General features: G+C 51.5%; 7 protein-coding genes across 7 annotated transcripts; 2 read left to right on the top strand and 5 right to left on the bottom strand.

The window, feature by feature from the left end:
• Positions 1-446: 446 nt before the first annotated feature.
• QC762_506735 (uncharacterized protein) lies at positions 447-818 on the top strand (the record flags this gene model as incomplete). The annotated part of the gene is made up of 2 exons (XM_062891093.1): positions 447-529; positions 578-818. The coding sequence occupies 2 exons, from the start codon at positions 447-449 to the stop codon at positions 816-818; spliced, it is 324 nt and encodes a 107-aa protein (XP_062742436.1).
• Positions 819-3,082: 2,264 nt separating this feature from the next.
• On the bottom strand, positions 3,083-5,239 carry RCO1_2 (transcriptional regulatory protein rco1; the record flags this gene model as incomplete). Its single annotated transcript, XM_062891094.1, has 2 exons — positions 3,083-4,255; positions 4,315-5,239. 2 exons carry the CDS (start codon positions 5,237-5,239, stop codon positions 3,378-3,380), a joined length of 1,803 nt encoding a protein of 600 aa, XP_062742435.1. The 3' UTR covers positions 3,083-3,377.
• Positions 5,240-5,714: 475 nt separating this feature from the next.
• Positions 5,715-6,733, bottom strand: QC762_506750 (uncharacterized protein; the record flags this gene model as incomplete). The annotated part of the gene is made up of 4 exons (XM_062891095.1): positions 5,715-6,162; positions 6,216-6,502; positions 6,539-6,601; positions 6,671-6,733. 4 exons carry the CDS (start codon positions 6,731-6,733, stop codon positions 5,715-5,717), a joined length of 861 nt encoding a protein of 286 aa, XP_062742434.1.
• Positions 6,734-7,221: 488 nt separating this feature from the next.
• QC762_0083800 (uncharacterized protein) lies at positions 7,222-8,150 on the bottom strand (the record flags this gene model as incomplete). The annotated part of the gene is made up of 3 exons (XM_062883959.1): positions 7,827-8,150; positions 7,582-7,771; positions 7,222-7,525 (listed from the first exon to the last, which is right to left on the bottom strand). Exons 1-3 carry the CDS (start codon positions 8,068-8,070, stop codon positions 7,222-7,224), a joined length of 738 nt encoding a protein of 245 aa, XP_062742433.1. The 5' UTR covers positions 8,071-8,150.
• A 151-nt stretch (positions 8,151-8,301) lies between these two features.
• On the top strand, positions 8,302-11,717 carry QC762_506755 (uncharacterized protein). The gene is made up of 4 exons (XM_062891096.1): positions 8,302-9,107; positions 9,183-9,472; positions 9,529-9,849; positions 9,981-11,717. Exons 1-4 carry the CDS (start codon positions 8,638-8,640, stop codon positions 10,730-10,732), a joined length of 1,833 nt encoding a protein of 610 aa, XP_062742432.1. The 5' UTR covers positions 8,302-8,637; the 3' UTR covers positions 10,733-11,717.
• QC762_0083780 (uncharacterized protein) lies at positions 11,600-12,553 on the bottom strand. The gene is made up of 2 exons (XM_062883958.1): positions 12,059-12,553; positions 11,600-11,988 (listed from the first exon to the last, which is right to left on the bottom strand). The coding sequence occupies exons 1-2, from the start codon at positions 12,448-12,450 to the stop codon at positions 11,685-11,687; spliced, it is 696 nt and encodes a 231-aa protein (XP_062742431.1). The 5' UTR covers positions 12,451-12,553; the 3' UTR covers positions 11,600-11,684.
• A 773-nt stretch (positions 12,554-13,326) lies between these two features.
• Positions 13,327-14,556, bottom strand: QC762_506760 (putative secondary metabolism biosynthetic enzyme; the record flags this gene model as incomplete). The annotated part of the gene is made up of 2 exons (XM_062891097.1): positions 13,327-14,322; positions 14,545-14,556. The coding sequence occupies 2 exons, from the start codon at positions 14,554-14,556 to the stop codon at positions 13,327-13,329; spliced, it is 1,008 nt and encodes a 335-aa protein (XP_062742430.1).
• Between the last annotated feature and the right edge of the window lie 496 nt (positions 14,557-15,052).

Raw genomic sequence — 15,052 nt, 5'->3', positions numbered from 1 at the left:
TGGCCATATTTGAGGTTCAGACCATTGTCAGAAGACTTAGGACATTGGCTACCATTGAGAGGCCACTTCCTGCCAGCGTCATCGTCCACACAGATTGCCTAAACGCTCTCAACAAGGTGCTGGGCAAGGACAAACTCAGAGGGCTGCTGGAAACATGATTGATCCAGGAAATTCATGACAAAGAGAGGGCGCTGAGAGAGTCCCAGTTGTCCCGGGGTGTTTTTATCAGCTGCAAGTATGTTTGGCCGCCCGGGCACCAAATGGAGCCTCACGACACCGCCGACAGGTTTTGCTAGTCAAAATCAGACACTGGCCAGTCTTCAACCACATAATCGAAGAATTGAGTCAATGCCATCTCGAAAGAAAGGGCCGAGGCAATCGAGCTGAGCAGGGCTAGAAAACAGGTGGCCGACGCCAGAATGGAAGTTTGGAAGATGACTAGAAACATGCCGCAAATGATGAGGGACGTGGATGATGAGATGTCGGAACAGGCTGCCGAGAGTAAGTTGCTTCATGAAACGGGCAAGCGGTATGAAAACTAGATCATCGAGAACTGCATCTTCGTTCCTCTGGATAGCAGTGCTGGTATTAAGCCTGGTCTTGGTGGCAACAAGGACAGTGGTGTCGCCGGGGACATCGTCAAGGTCGAGATTAGTGATGTCAGCATTAGTGCCAACGCCATCAACTGCCGTAGTATCGCAACCAACAAGGGCGATGCTGGCAATGATGGGAAAGTCACTGGTCAAGAGCTCAAGGCTCAAGGTCATAGTCGCCAAGTTCAAGTGGGCAACTGGGAAGCGCAAAAGGGACCTGGCTGATGTTGGGAATGGAGATGCCAACGCTGGCATAAAGTCAAAGACGCGGGGCATGGACGCCATCCCAGCTCAAGACATCGCCGTCGCCAGCAAGCGCAAAAACACGGGGCTTGCGTTCCCAGGCGCTGATGTCCGAGTCGCTGGCAGGCGCGTGCGAGCGGAAGGGTCAGGAAGCTGAGATAAGGCGGAGATTGGAGAACTTGGCGAATCGTCGCCTCCTCCTGTTGGCGTCGGAGGTGTTTAAGGACCAAGTTGGTAAATGGCTGGGGTGTTAGGGGAATATTGTTGTTGCCACGGGTGTACAGATGTTGGAAGGTTTATGAGCGCTCACAAAGGAGGACAACACATGTGGGAGACGTCATTGTTCATGTTAGAGGTGACGCGCCCCTATTACTAGAACTTTTTTATTTATTTGTTTGTTTGTTGAGGTAGATGGCTGTGTGTAGTGTATTGTCTCCAACTCACTAACGTACATTATCAGCGAGTGACCCATATCAGCGAGTGACCCACTTTCTACGCGACGCGACATCTTTGCACTTCACAACAACTTTCCTCTACCATCCAAAATGCCCACTACTTCAAACGAAAGCCAGATAATCTTAGCCCTCCAAGCTCTTCAAAATGACGAGAATCTAAGCGAACGAGCTGCAGCTAAAATTTACGGAGTCGACCGTAAAACACTAGGGCGTCGCCGCATCGGCAAGCCTGCACGACGCGATATAACACCTAATTCGAAGAAGCTCACTCAATCAGAAGAGGAGGCTATTGTCCAATACATTATTGAGCTATGTGCGCGAGCTTTTCCACCCAGATTGCGTGGTGTGGAAGATATGGCCAACCAACTGCTACGCGTACGCGATGCGCCCCCCCTGTCGGCAAGCTCTGGGTACATCGATTTGTTAAACGCCAACCAGAGCTCCGTACGCGCTTTACGCGTAGATACGACTACCAGAGGGCCAAATGCGAGGATCCAAAAGTCATTAGCGAGTGGTTCGCGCTTATACGGAACACTAAGGCCAAGTACGGTATTGTAGATGACGATATCTACAACTTCGACGAGACTGGGTTTATGATGGGTATTATCTTCGCGGGTATGGTAGTTACGACCTCAGACGGCCTTAGCAAGGCGAAACTGGCCCAGCCTGGCAACCGCGAATGGGCAACGGTAATCCAGGGAGTCAATGCCCTCGGCTGGGCCATCCCTCCTTTCATCATCTTAGCCGCGCAGTACCACCTTGCCAACTGGTATACCGAGTGCAACCTACCGTCCACCTGGCGCATCGCAACCACCGACAATGGCTGGACTACCAATGCGGTAGGCCTAGATTGGATCAAACACTTCGACCATTATACAGCGTCCCGTATAAAGGGCAAATACCGGTTGTTAATCCTCGACGGCCACGAAAGCCACCACTCGACCGAATTCGAGCGCTACTGCCAGCAGAATAACATTATCACGCTCTGCATGCCTCCACATTCCTCCCACCTCCTCCAGCCACTCGATGTTGGCTGCTTTGGGCCGCTAAAACAGGCGTACGGCCGCCAGATCGAGGACTTGATGCGCATGCATATCAACCACGTAAGCAAGCTCGAGTTCCTCTGTGCCTTCCGCGAGGCCTTCTTCGCCTCTATAACGGAGAAGAATATACAGGGTGGCTTTGCAGGTGCTGGCCTTATACCATACGATCCAGAGAGGGTGCTTTTAAGCTAGATGTAAAGCTTCGTACGCCAACACCTCCAAACTCACGGCCCGGCACTGCACAACCTTGGGTCTCCCAAACACCACACAATCCTCGAGAAGCCAATTCACAGTCAACGCTTATTAAGACTCGCATTGCCAACCATCAAAATAGCTCTCCGACTTCAATGTTGGCTGCGGTAGACCAGCTTACTAAGGGTACAACAGCTATAATGCACCAGGTGGCTCTCCTTCGTGCAGAGGTCTCGTCGCTCCGTAAGGCCAATGAGGCAGTAAGCAAACGCCGGAGAGCTAAAAAAACACGCGTAAGGCTTGGAGGGTCACTTAATGTACAAGAGGCACAGGATCTACTGGATCAGAAGGCCGTGGATAGGGAGGGAGTGCAAGAAACGCAGCCGGAAAGTAGTAATGCAGGGGGGGCTCGTACGAAGGTTCGGTGCTGTAGTGTGTGCGGCAAGCCTGGCCATAATGCGCGCACTTGCCAGGAGGCTGCAGAAGCATCTGATTCAGCTGTTTCTGATGTAATTATAGTTAATTCCTTATGTTGATGTGGTATAATTGAGGATGGTTTGTTAGGGTGTGGTGGGAGGTGGGTCACTCGCTGATATGGGTCACTCGCTGATAATGTACGTTACCAGGTTATGTAGATCGCCTTTTGCACGGTTTGTCATCCTGTGCGAATATCCAATTCTCACAGGGGCAGCTGCACAATTATGCGTCTTAGAACTCCGGAGATGCCTACTATCCTGTTGCTCTAACTCAAAATCATCATCAGAATTATCAGAGGTGAATGGGTATTTACTCCGCCATCAGGAGAAGCTGTGGAAGGAGCCCAGTTCAACATCATTATCTCCTCCCTTTGTTTAAAAGCTCCTCTCCTGGCCATTTGCCTGCCCTGACTGGAACCTCTTCTGCCATGGTAGTGGTTCACTAGCCACCTTCACAGGCCCAACATCGCCAGTTGCCTCTCTCCTTGCCTTCCACTCCTCGATGTCCTTGTTATCGACCCAGTTACCATGCAACCCCAATTTGAGCTTCAACGGCAGGTGAATCACCGCAAGCGGACCTTGGCTCAAGTTCTGCGCGTCAAAGATCAAAACATCATTTCTCAGCACATCCAAGTGATTCAGCAGCGCGATGAGGTATCCCTCGCCTTCTGCCCCTTCTTCCTTTGGGATGAAGGTCGGTTCTTGGAATGTCATGGTTGGCCCAGGAAAGTACACGTCCTCCAGGCCAGCCTTTTCTTTCTTGGTCTCTCCGTTTGTCACAGATGATGTTGTTGAGCCGGTGTGGTAATGCTCGGGTCCCCATGTGTAGTGGCCCAGAGAATTGAACAACCCGCCGGCAGGTGGTCCCAACTTGGCAAAGTCGTACGGTCTTGTCGGATCTACGACGGCTTGCCAGAAGTGACGGTAGGGCTTGGTTACATACCGATCATCGATTCGTGAGAACTCCCCGTTGGTCAGCCAAACAACCGCTGGTTTGACACGCTCATCCGCCACCCAAACGTCAGAATCCCCTGCCTCAGGTGTCCGGATAGCCGACTTCTTGGCCTTGGGATCAAAGATCCATCGCGTGGTTGGCGAGCTGAGCTTGTTTCTCTTCGCAATGCTGTCCGCGGAGGGTGTGACGTTCTTGTCTGGTGGGAAGAAGAAGAAAACGTTTCCGTCGGCAACCGTCAAATCAAAGACTATTTCTCCTGAGGCTAGCTCATAAGCGCCGGCAACATGTCCATGGAAAGCTTGACCCTGTTAGCAGTTATCCTCAGAGACTGTGAAGCTCCAGACAGCAAGCACATACCGTTGTCACCTCTAAACCAAGTAATCTCTCCAGGATCCCCAGTCCCCCTCCTCGGGACCACCGCATACCACTGATCCTCCTCCGGATCCCACGCAAATTTATTCTTTCCCTGCTTCAGTCTCTCCAAATTCATCTTGATCGGGGTCAACGCTAAAACGAGATAATTCTCCGTCAACCCAGCATCATGAATCATACCCGCAAACGGGGCTTTATACCACCCCTCCTGCGTCTTCTTCCCATCCTTATCCACTGTCCAAACAGCCACATCAACCCCGCAATCCGCCCCGTCACCACCACACTCATAGGCAAAGCAGACCATCTCCCCCGTGTCAGGGTCAAACTTTGGATGCGCACAAAAAGTAGGGGACAGGATTTGCCCTTCAAAGTCATACCGTCCCAACGTCTCGAGTGTGTCGGGGTCCATCGCGAAGGGTGGCCCATCCTCCTTCATGGCAAGCAGCATCCCCCTCCAGAAAACGATATTGGTGTTTGACGCGGTGCGGATGACGCCCTTGACAGATTCATTGTCTGTGTAGGGGTTGCGGTACTTCCCAAACAGCGACCTCCTCGCGGCGGTCTCAAGTTTGTATCGATCGGTCTTGACATACTTTTGCTGGAAGTCGGCGTGGCCGTTGGCGATGCGGATGGCGGTTACGGAGCCGTCGCCGTTGAAATGGATGTCGTCTTCGTACAAAGGGGGAAAGCGGTGGTCAGGCTGAACGCGGTAAAACGTGCCGGAGATGTCGGGTGGGATGGTGCCTGTGACTTCGAGGTTGAAGACGGAGCCTTCGAATCTCGAGGGGGCGTTCATAGACCGAAAGGCGTCTGTTTTAGGGAAGGCGACCTTGTCTGGGGAGGTGAGCTCATTGTTGCTGTAGTTTGGGGAGGTGTCGATGTGGGGGGCGAGGTGGAAGATGTGTGCCATTTTTTCCTGAAGTGGTTTGTTTACTTTTTGCTTGTTGCGATGAGTGAGAAGAAGACTAGGGGAGGGTGGATAGAAGAAGTGTTGCTGTTCCAGATCCACTGTGCGGATCTTCAGGGGTGGGCTCAACCCCGCAAACCATCACAAAAGTGGCGACACCCTCAAATCGTCCAAATTAAACCTCCGACGGTAGATCGGATGGTTCCGAGATGCATGTGGGGGATTGTTCTTCCCGGCAAAGGGTCCCCGGGTAAGCTAGGTATGTGCGGGGGATCAGAAGGGGGGTAGCTTGACCCCAACTCGGCAACTGTCAGGCCTTGTCAGTGTCAGATAAACATGCACTCAAAGCGGTTTGACGGCGAGCAAGAGACAAACGACACACCGAAGCAGAACATTTGTCAAGATGTGCTCAAATCAAAATGTCAATTGTGCAGCTAAAGCAAACACCCCTAAAAACAGCCCCTGAAAGCAAGCTACTTTATTCTGCCTTGAATTGGACCAGCTCAGGCAAGACCTTCTCCCCCACCTTGGGTTCCCTCATCTCCGCCCCCTCTCTCTTCTGATCCTTCGGCAGATCCAACACCAACGCAGGCTCACTCGTCTCCACCGGCTCCCCATACCGTGGGGCCCTGAGATCATCAGGCTTTACCCTTTTCCCAGTTACGGGATTTGGGTAATGGAAGGGGACCACCCGTGTGTCCGGCCACAAGCTCCTCTGCTCGACGAGCTCATCCGGCCCATCAGGGTTCTCAGGAAATTTGGACGTCGGAAAAGGGATGTACTCTTTCTTCGTGTGGCTCCACCCCTTCTCGTGCTCCGCATGCCAAAAGGGGAAGTACCGGTACCTAAACAGCTTCCACACTCCATCCTCTTTGATATACTCGTTCTCGTAGAGACCCCCCTCCCACCACTGACGATGCCCGCGGCTGTCTATTTGTCAGTATCTCTTCTTTAGCCGGCCTTTTGCGGTGACACTAACGGGTAATACTCCTCAATCGACTCATGTGTGCCAGCTTGCATGAGTGCACGCATCCGACACCAGGCGTGTTTCCCAGTGGAGTCGACGTCGACAATCTCTTGCATCATGAGGTGGTCCAATAGCCAGCCTTCGACTGGGCCGTTGCGGCCCTTGACAAAGGATTGCTGGAAACGGCCCTGGTAGAGGCGGGCGATGCCGGCTTTGCCGCGGTAGCGGCCGCCGAGAAACTCGACGTAGGCGTCGGGGTGGTCGGAGAACATATCAACTACCTTTTGGGTGTTGGCAACCTTGAGGAGAGAGATGAACGAACAAGGGTGACTTACCTCGTTGTAGAGACACTTGTCGAGATAGTAGCCATACTTGAAGTGGGTTTTGCGGACTTCGGCCTCGTCTGGAGGGAAATCTGGTTAGTGTGTGGCCTTTTATCAAGACCTGATAACAAACTTGCCTGAAACCCGGCTGAGCTCCTTCTGCAGCGTTTCGACCTGCTTCTTGAGTTCCGCGAATTCTTGCTCCATGGTCAGTTAGGTTTCTCTGTGATTGGGGGTCTTTGCGAGATTATTGAATGATGGATGGTGAGTGAAGTGGATGTCATTCGAGTTATGTATCTGCATTGCAGTCCGGAGAGTCCAATCGCAACAATGGTGGATCTTAGTGAGGGGTCTCGGAGAACGGCAAGCAGTTCACACGGCTGACCCCAACTCTTCTGGCTGGTTGAATATCCGAATGGTACTATTGACAACGGGCTAATCGGCAGATGCAGAATGTTGGGGAATCATGGTTGGGTCAGGGCCGTGTCGTTCCATGCGGGGACGTTGGGGTAAGTGAACTCAATGCAAGCAAGCAGATTATGAAAAAATGGGCTCAAGGGTAACCGAGGGGCATTGCAACAGCGCGAAGAACCTGAAAGCATTTCATGCTTGGATGATGCAGCTATGAGCTGCTGTATAATTGGACTCCTCCCGGGAGCGCTTTGTTACATGCTTGGCGTCCATATCTCTACGTATCATGTGTATACGTTGTCATTATTGGGCCAGTGAAACATGAGGTCTGACCTTAGATGCGCATATGTGTTACCCCTCAGCACACGCTGCTGCTGTTTGTTGATCTCTGCTTGGTCGAAACGTTCCACCGCAAGTCTGAAGGCCTGTATCTGGTCTTGAAGAGTTTCGTAATGCCTGTTGATGTCCCTTGGCCATATCGCCCACCCTACCATCACGGTAGATACGGCGAGTCCAACGGAAGACAAGGCAACCCAGGTGGCAATCTTCGCCGGGAGAAGGGCCGCGGAGGCGGTGATAGTGGCAATGCTAGGTAGGTTCATGTTGGCTGATATAGCACAGGAAAAAGATGGAAAGAGACATACCTTCCTGCGGCGGCAACACCCGGGATACCAGATTGTTTCGGACGATCAGTCTCTTTCCTTACCTCCTGAACATAGGTAAGGAGTTCCTCCATCAGGTACACATCGTGAATGACCTTATCGAGACAGACCTTGAGCCCAAAGAGGTGCTCGCTGTGTTCAGATCCAGGGACAGCCGCGTCGAGAGCCGCTTCTGCTCCTAATTAGTTCCGGGATACCAAACACGCATGTTGACAATGTCGGCTTACCCAGATCTGTAATCGGCTGGTTCAAATCCAGCCTGCTGTGGTGCTCGTAGTATCTTTTCATGTAGTGCTCGGCTGAGTGTCGATGAGCGTCAAAGTTCAACCATATCATTCTGCCAGTTGGGGTTACTCCGATCGACTCTGGTTGCCCTGTGGCTCCTCCTTGTTGTGATGGCAATGCAGGATTTTCTTGGCCCGACAGAAGCCAGGAGCGTTCAACAACTTCTACATGTGAGTCGGATTCCATGATTGTATGGGGTTATGGTAAAGACCGTGGTGGTTTGAGACAATGATAAGGTAGCGATGATGTGAATCGTTGGAAGGAAGGCGGGTGGAGATAACATGCTAGGTACCACTCTTCTGCATGAGCTGGGCAGGCTGTCACGTGAGCAGCTGTGTGTCCAACACAGAGTTTAGACTTGCGGCTGCGGCAAGGTCAACATTTAATTGGCCGCCGAGCTGGTGAAACGGGTCACGCCAACAACGCCGTCTCAGACCCGCGCTTCAGCGCATGGTATACAGTAACACCTCACTGCACCCTGAACACTGCATGTCTCCCATCATTTCCAGCCACAGAGACAGAAACTGTACGTACTGTTGGGCGCGGTCTCGTCCCGGCGGTTCTGGCGGTTCTCCTGTTTCGTGTTGCGCCATCTTTGACCACGATGGCCATTCGAAGCCTGCCTCCAGTCTTCTTCTATAATGAGTGGGACGGGACGATCAAGTACCATCGAACTCAAACCATTTTCTTCTAGTCTCTACATGCTCACCTCGCTAACCTTCCAACCATACCCATAAATGCAGTCTTATCAGGATGTCTACCAGCACCGTCATCACCGACTTTCTGATGCAGGTGTGGAGGTACACTCCCAGAGGATGGAACTACAAGGACAATGAAGGGACAGCTCAATTCTTGGCGCAGAATTGCGACCTGAAGGGTTGGACAGTGCACCCTGCTTCACTCACCAGCATCCACGACCAAGACAGCTTCGTTCCTCTGGAAGTAAACTTCCGGTTTAAAGGATCAGCTGTGAAAGGGGCCCGCCGCGTTTACGATCACTTGGCTGATCTCAGGGAACTTTTTGAGGCTGTGCTCCCTTCCAAGATTGAGGAATTCTTTCTTGCCAAACAACAAAACTCGACGGCACACCACATGGTGTTGGTGCCTGTCGGCAAGATTTCGCCGGAGGTCGTACACAAGAATACCCGTATCAGGATCCTGAGGTCTCTAGAAGTCCGGACGAGCACGGTTGTGGAACGAAATCTGATTACGCCAATTGATATGTAGGACCTCCTCTATACCACATCTCCTGGCTTTCAATCTCACCCATGTCCGAACTAACCCAAAGACTCAATCAGGTGCAATCTTGCGTTAGAAGTTGTGCGTGGGTCTGCAATAGGTGCCGATCTAGCGACTATGGTGCGCACGCTTCCGGCCAAGTGGATGATGGGGTCATCAATGGTTCAAGAGTTTGATAAGCTCCGCAAGTCGATACAAATGAATCAGCCTGAGGTCAACGGACCACTCAAGACAGTCGAGGACGTCACCAACGCCTGGAACAAGGCAGAGCCCTGCCTTGACCTCATGTCCACCATAATCCGCCACATCGAAGACTGCTTGGATTTGAGCCGAATTCCCAGACAAAAGAGTAAGTTTCACGATGCCTCATCCATCAGAGAAACTGTATCCTGATATCATTCACAGATATCCCACCCCAGCAACTTTACGAGACGATGCTAGGGCTCCGGAATGCAACCATTTTCTTCTCTGCGTATGAGGACCAAATGTTGAGCATCGCCGCCGCAACCCCGACCATTCTAAGGCCACCGAATGGAGCCAAGACCGTGGTCGGAGCTACTGCAACAGCAGTTATGGTCGCCGCTGCTTTGATGGTTTACACATTCTTCACAGGAGGCACTGGCCTTATCATTGCTGGCGGTGCGTCAGGCGCTATTCTAGGAGGCGGCGCAACAGCGGGCATCGGAGCGTGGAAACGCAACAAACATGCCTCATTGTGTGAAAGTTGTATGTGCATCCAGTAGCTAAGTTCCCTTCATCTCCGCACACTGCCAGCATCATCCCCTTCCTCGAGATTCAGCCGTGTAATCACCAGAATGTCAGGATGCACCGACTAGTTGTATTAATGCCCATCTCAGTTAGCCGGAGCATCATAAACCTTGGCAAGGCGCTCACAGATGCCAACATTTGCTTAGCAGCAACCTACAGCTCTCAGGTTCTGCAGTTTCCTTTGCATTCGTCGCATTGTGCATCCGGTCAGCGTGACGAGATCCTTCGACAGCTAGGCGTAGACACCCGGCAGTTGAAGAGAGAAGCTTACCAGCGCCCGGCACTTGAAAAGAACCTAGAGACAGTTTTGAACATGTACAACGAATTCCTCGTCGCGAGAGCCCAGGTGCAAAAAGAAGCCCGTGTCAGAACTCGACAAGGACTCACCCCGAATTCTCCCGCTCAACCACCGCAGGGGCTCCAGATTCGTTCGGCTCCAAGGCCGCAAAACCCTATGCCCGTAGTATCCAAACAGCGGGCCATTGGTTCCATCTCGACGCCATCAGCACGGTTGAACCCCCGTCAGCCTCAGCCACGAGGAGCTTCGCCGGTAGCTGTCAATCAAGGCGCCCCCGGTCAGCAACGTCAACCGCAGCAGCGAAAACAACCCGTTTCCTTGCCGGCGGCACCAAGTCAACAGGCCTCTGGTTCACAACCGCGGCCTCTGCCAATTCAGTTAAAGAACGACAACCCATCTCCTCAAAGTCGACCGTCAAAGAACGCCGGCTCATCTCGTCAAAGTCAACAGTCAAAGACAGGCCCCTTGACCGGTCAAAGCCGAGCGAACCCTGCAGGCCTAGCTCGATCAGCACCAAAGATGAAGAGCTCAACCACTGGGTGATTAATATCTTGGATGTTTTTCTCTTTCTTGATTGAGTAGGTACCAGCTTATAGCTGCACCATCAACATGTCGGGTTGAAAAGACAAGCTTATAAGCGCTCTTGAGGAACCGGCAGTTGGAACAGTGGCACCGGTCTGACCAGCAGGAGCAGCCCAGGCTTGTATGAGCTATCGTCGCAATTGGGTTGAACCAGGACCTTGTAACCAAGGATAAAGATATCTCGCTGATTCCACCGTCTAACAGATCGAGCTGAAGAAAGGATCGGGTGATATTGTGTCTGGGGCAGGGTCCGAAAGTATTTGCTCATGCCTTCTCTATGGGCAAAGACAGGCGATCTCGACTGAATCTCCAAAGTAGATTATTAGTAGCGGCAGATGCCATGGGAAAGGCTGAAGGTTATCACCATATCGCAGCAACCTGGTCAGTGGACCGTCGAGGGTTCTCGATACAAACTACGACATTGCAGACTGTTAGCTGCAAATAAAGACCTATCAGGCGTGCGTGAGCGCAAGGGAGGCGCCATCTTGATGAAGATGGGCGACTGTGGTGGCGGGAGGTAAATGTTCCAGATGCTTCGAGATGGGCCGGGGTTGCAAAGCGCTTCTCAAACAAAGCTGGGAGGACGGTGAGACATTTTGGGACATTTCCGGGCGTCCCAATTCTTAGCCTTTCCAAAAGGCCACTGCAAGGAAGAAAGGACCACAGTCGTGGTCATTGTAGGGTACCTTCTTCCCGGTCCGTTCTGAGACCAACATCAGAATATGAGCCCAACAAGACGACAGCTAATGCAAAATGGAAACAATCTAAATACCTACCAGGTTGGGTTGATGAATTGCTTTTGCAGCACCCTCAGGATGGGAAGGAGAATCGCAGATGTAAATTTCTCAACCTCGGGCATGAGCAGGTAAATTCCAGCGATATGTAAATTTCCACGTCATGTCCTCTGGACACTTCAACTCTCAGGCTCATCTTCTTTTGGCCAGTGATACATCAAATCTGACTTTAGGTGTGCAAAAGTCTTTGGTCTGAGCAAAGTCTGCTGCTTGTTGATTTCGACGACATCATACTGCTCCTCCACTGCACGCCTCAATAGCTGTATTCGGGCTTGTTTACTTTCGTAGTGCTTGTTGAGATCACGAGGCCATAGGGCGTAACCGACTATCCCGGTTAATACGGCCACTCCAATAGATAACAGCGCGACCCATATAGCGATCTCCGCTGGGAAAAGCCATGCGGGAACAGCGATATTCGTGAGACTAGATGCGGATGTTAGCTGGTATAATTGGAGGACAAGGGCAAGGGAGCAAACTGAAATCATAATCCTACCTTCCTGCTGCCGCAATACCCGGGATGGCAAGCTGCTTCGGCGCGTTAGAGGAGCTCCTCACCTCCTGAATATAGGCGAGTATTTTTTGCATCATGAAGACGTCCCGTGCAACTCTATCAGCACAAACCCTAAGTCCAGTGAGGTGCTGGCTTTGGTGCGTTCCGGAAACCGCGGCATCAATTGCGGCATCTACATGTACAGCAGATGTGTAAGATATCGAGGTACAACTGGTCATCAGGAAGGGAAACCCACCTAGATCTTCGATCGGCTCGCTGGGCTCCAGAACGTTGAGATACTCGTAGTATCTACTCAAATACCATTCGGCAGAGCTACGCCGGGTTTCAAATGTTCTCCATAACGCCACCCCGGTTGGGGTGAGACCAAGTAGCATGGTGATGGTGACGCGGCGTTTGACTGAGGAGAAAGCAGACTACATCGCTCAAGTACCTCAGCATCTGAGTCTGAATCCATCATGGCAATTTCGTGGTGTTTCCATGTACACAGTGCACAAAACTCCATCACAGGATCGAGCACAGCCTACAGCCATCGACGTCGACAACTAACTGTGTGGCCTGCCGAGATATAGCCAGGCTCAATATTGCCTGCTGTTTCGAACGACACCATATTTGGACACACTGGCTGGTTGGGCCCTTGAGCTGGCTCTTCTGCTCAAGTCCAGGTTCTGAGCCAGAGGCATATACCTCTCGTGACGTTCCCATCTCATGTTTTCGCGCTATCATGCTGTGCAAACATTGATCGAAAGTTATCCAGGATGTAATAGATCTTCATTTGATCACACGAGACATGCCTATAAGTGGCAGAAACAAGTGTAGGAACGTTCTAGAAATATTTCAGATACTTCGATACCTGATAGGTAATGATGTTGGACAGTTCTCACGCTGCTCAGAGGTTAGGTGTTTAAAGGCTGAGATAACAACAACGGCTCCTCCTACTGCCATTTATTGTTGAATGTTGAGATGGGGATAGCATGGGCTCCTGACGCTGCCAGTTGGTTGGCGTGTGGATCCTTGATCAACACTGCCGCGCATTACAGCCAGGACCTCAATTGGATGTCTTCTTGGTATTTGGTTCTAATCTCCATTTTGTTAATCTCGGTTTTATTGGGATGGGTTTATCCACAACCGTTCCTAGAGAACAACATCTGTAAATTAAAGTCACGCTTTTCCCTGAAGCTTTAGGTGAGATAAATACATGAACTCGGCCAATTTAACCATGGCTCTAGTTCATTACTAAGAAATAGACCCGCTCAGATAGTAAGTCTAAATTTCAGCAAGTCACGGCTTGTGATCTCATCTTTCCGATTTTCCAATTCATCGACATCCCAGCAGCAGTTGAAGAATCGGCCAGCAAGCCACTCTCTGCGTTCCTTGGCAAGCCATACCATGGCGTCGGCAGGTAACTCGGGCGTGTCCTGGAGGATGGTATGATGCTCCTCGGGCATATTCAATGCCAGTTCTGTTTTGACCGCTCCTGGGTGAATCGCAACAGCAATCAGGCCTTTGTCGTGGTACTCCTGGTCGATGAACTCGGTGAACCTTAGGGTTGCAAATTTGGTGGTCTGGTATGCTGAGGCTCCGTAGAACAGTGCGTGTGCTCCAGCAGAGGAGACGGTGATGAAAGTCTTGATGGACGACTCCAACAACAGCGGGATAAAAGACTTCGCACAAAGATAGGTCCCCTTTATGTTGATCTCCCAAGTCTTCCACCATTCCGTCGGATCAGATTCCACAACAGGTCTCCATTCTGGCAGGTAGCCCGCGTTGGCGATCAGGACATCCAGACTTCCTCCAAATGCCTTGGATACCTTATCCACAGCTTCAGTGACCGACTCCTCCACGGTCACATCCATGTTCAGGGTAAGGACGAGAGGTTCCTCTCGGCCTGCGGCAACAGCAGCAGCTTTGATCTCTTGCTCGGCCTGACGAAGAGAAGAGCGGGCTGCCAGAGCAATCTTGGAACATCCAGCCACGGCAAAGCGAATGCCGGTTGCCATGCCGATTCCCCTGGAGGCGCCCGTGATGAGAACCGATTTTCCAGACAAGTCCGCATCGGCCGGGGAGATTGCCGCGTACGTGTCGTGATGAGTTCCCACAAAGTCGACAACCTCCCAGACATTCGTCGTTCGAGGAGATGAGGTGGCCATGAGGTGCGAGGTATGACCGGTACAAAGGCAGAGAACTTGCAAAGTAGGCGGGTGACGACGGCACCGGAATGCGGTATTCGTAAGACAATGAATTGAAGACTGTCGATTGAGAGCTTGCCAGCTATTTAATGATTGCCACCACCCGGCCGGTTTCTTGTAGATGGTTAAGTCCTTGTTAACTCCTAAGTCCGTCCTACCTAATTCGCGAGGCATTAGTCGGACTTGGGCCGTTCCCACCATCGGTCTGAGGTCGTGCACCTACCTTAGGCGTATCTCCATTAGTCATTCAAAGCCGGAAGGGCAGCTACGTACCTTTCATACTTTACACCCCATTGCTAATGATGACTAAATCTTCCGCGAGCTGGGATGACGACAAGGCGTTTGGCCAAAACTACAATGGCTCTGGGGCGTGGTTTGACGGCAGCATGCTTCATACCCCCCTTCCCCTTTGAAAATGACGTCAAGATAACCCGAAGACTTTGATTGGATTGCAGAACGTCACCTCGAAGGTGCTTAAAAACTAAAAGGAACAGCAGAAATGAAACTGGAAAGTTACCGCGTACTTTATCCGACTTACTCCAAACCACATATAGGTAAAAGCTTTTTATAAAGAAAAAAAATGCGCCATGTCCAGAGTCGAACTGGGCAATCTCTTACTATCTTGGAGAGGGGATAGGTAATCTGATTGTTGGAGGCGAGACGAACTCAGAACCTTCCCGGACACCATTGTCAGTCGTTAAACTGATTTCTGGTCTCATTCCAAGCAGAGCGAACCACCAATTGTGCTACCCGGGCCTGTGTTTCCTTAGAGAAAGCAAACCTGCTCATG

This window comes from Podospora pseudocomata, chromosome 5 (assembly GCF_035222375.1).
Source record: "Podospora pseudocomata strain CBS 415.72m chromosome 5, whole genome shotgun sequence".
In the NCBI taxonomy this organism is placed as follows: Eukaryota; Fungi; Ascomycota; class Sordariomycetes; order Sordariales; family Podosporaceae; genus Podospora; species Podospora pseudocomata.
Note: the sequence above shows the minus strand (reverse complement) of the source record. Positions and strands in the feature narration are given on the sequence as shown.

Coding starts and splice junctions, on each gene's coding strand:
- QC762_0083780 (XM_062883958.1), bottom strand. CDS start 12,450: ATGCTACTTGGTCTCACCCCAACCGGGGTGGCGTTATGGAGAACATTT. Junction 11,989..12,058: donor GGTATTGCGGCAGCAGGAAG/GTAGGATTATGA, acceptor ATCCGCATCTAG/TCTCACGAATATCGCTGTTC.
- QC762_506755 (XM_062891096.1), top strand. CDS start 8,638: ATGTCTACCAGCACCGTCATCACCGACTTTCTGATGCAGGTGTGGAGG. Junction 9,108..9,182: donor CTGATTACGCCAATTGATAT/GTAGGACCTCCT, acceptor AGACTCAATCAG/GTGCAATCTTGCGTTAGAAG. Junction 9,473..9,528: donor CCGAATTCCCAGACAAAAGA/GTAAGTTTCACG, acceptor TATCATTCACAG/ATATCCCACCCCAGCAACTT.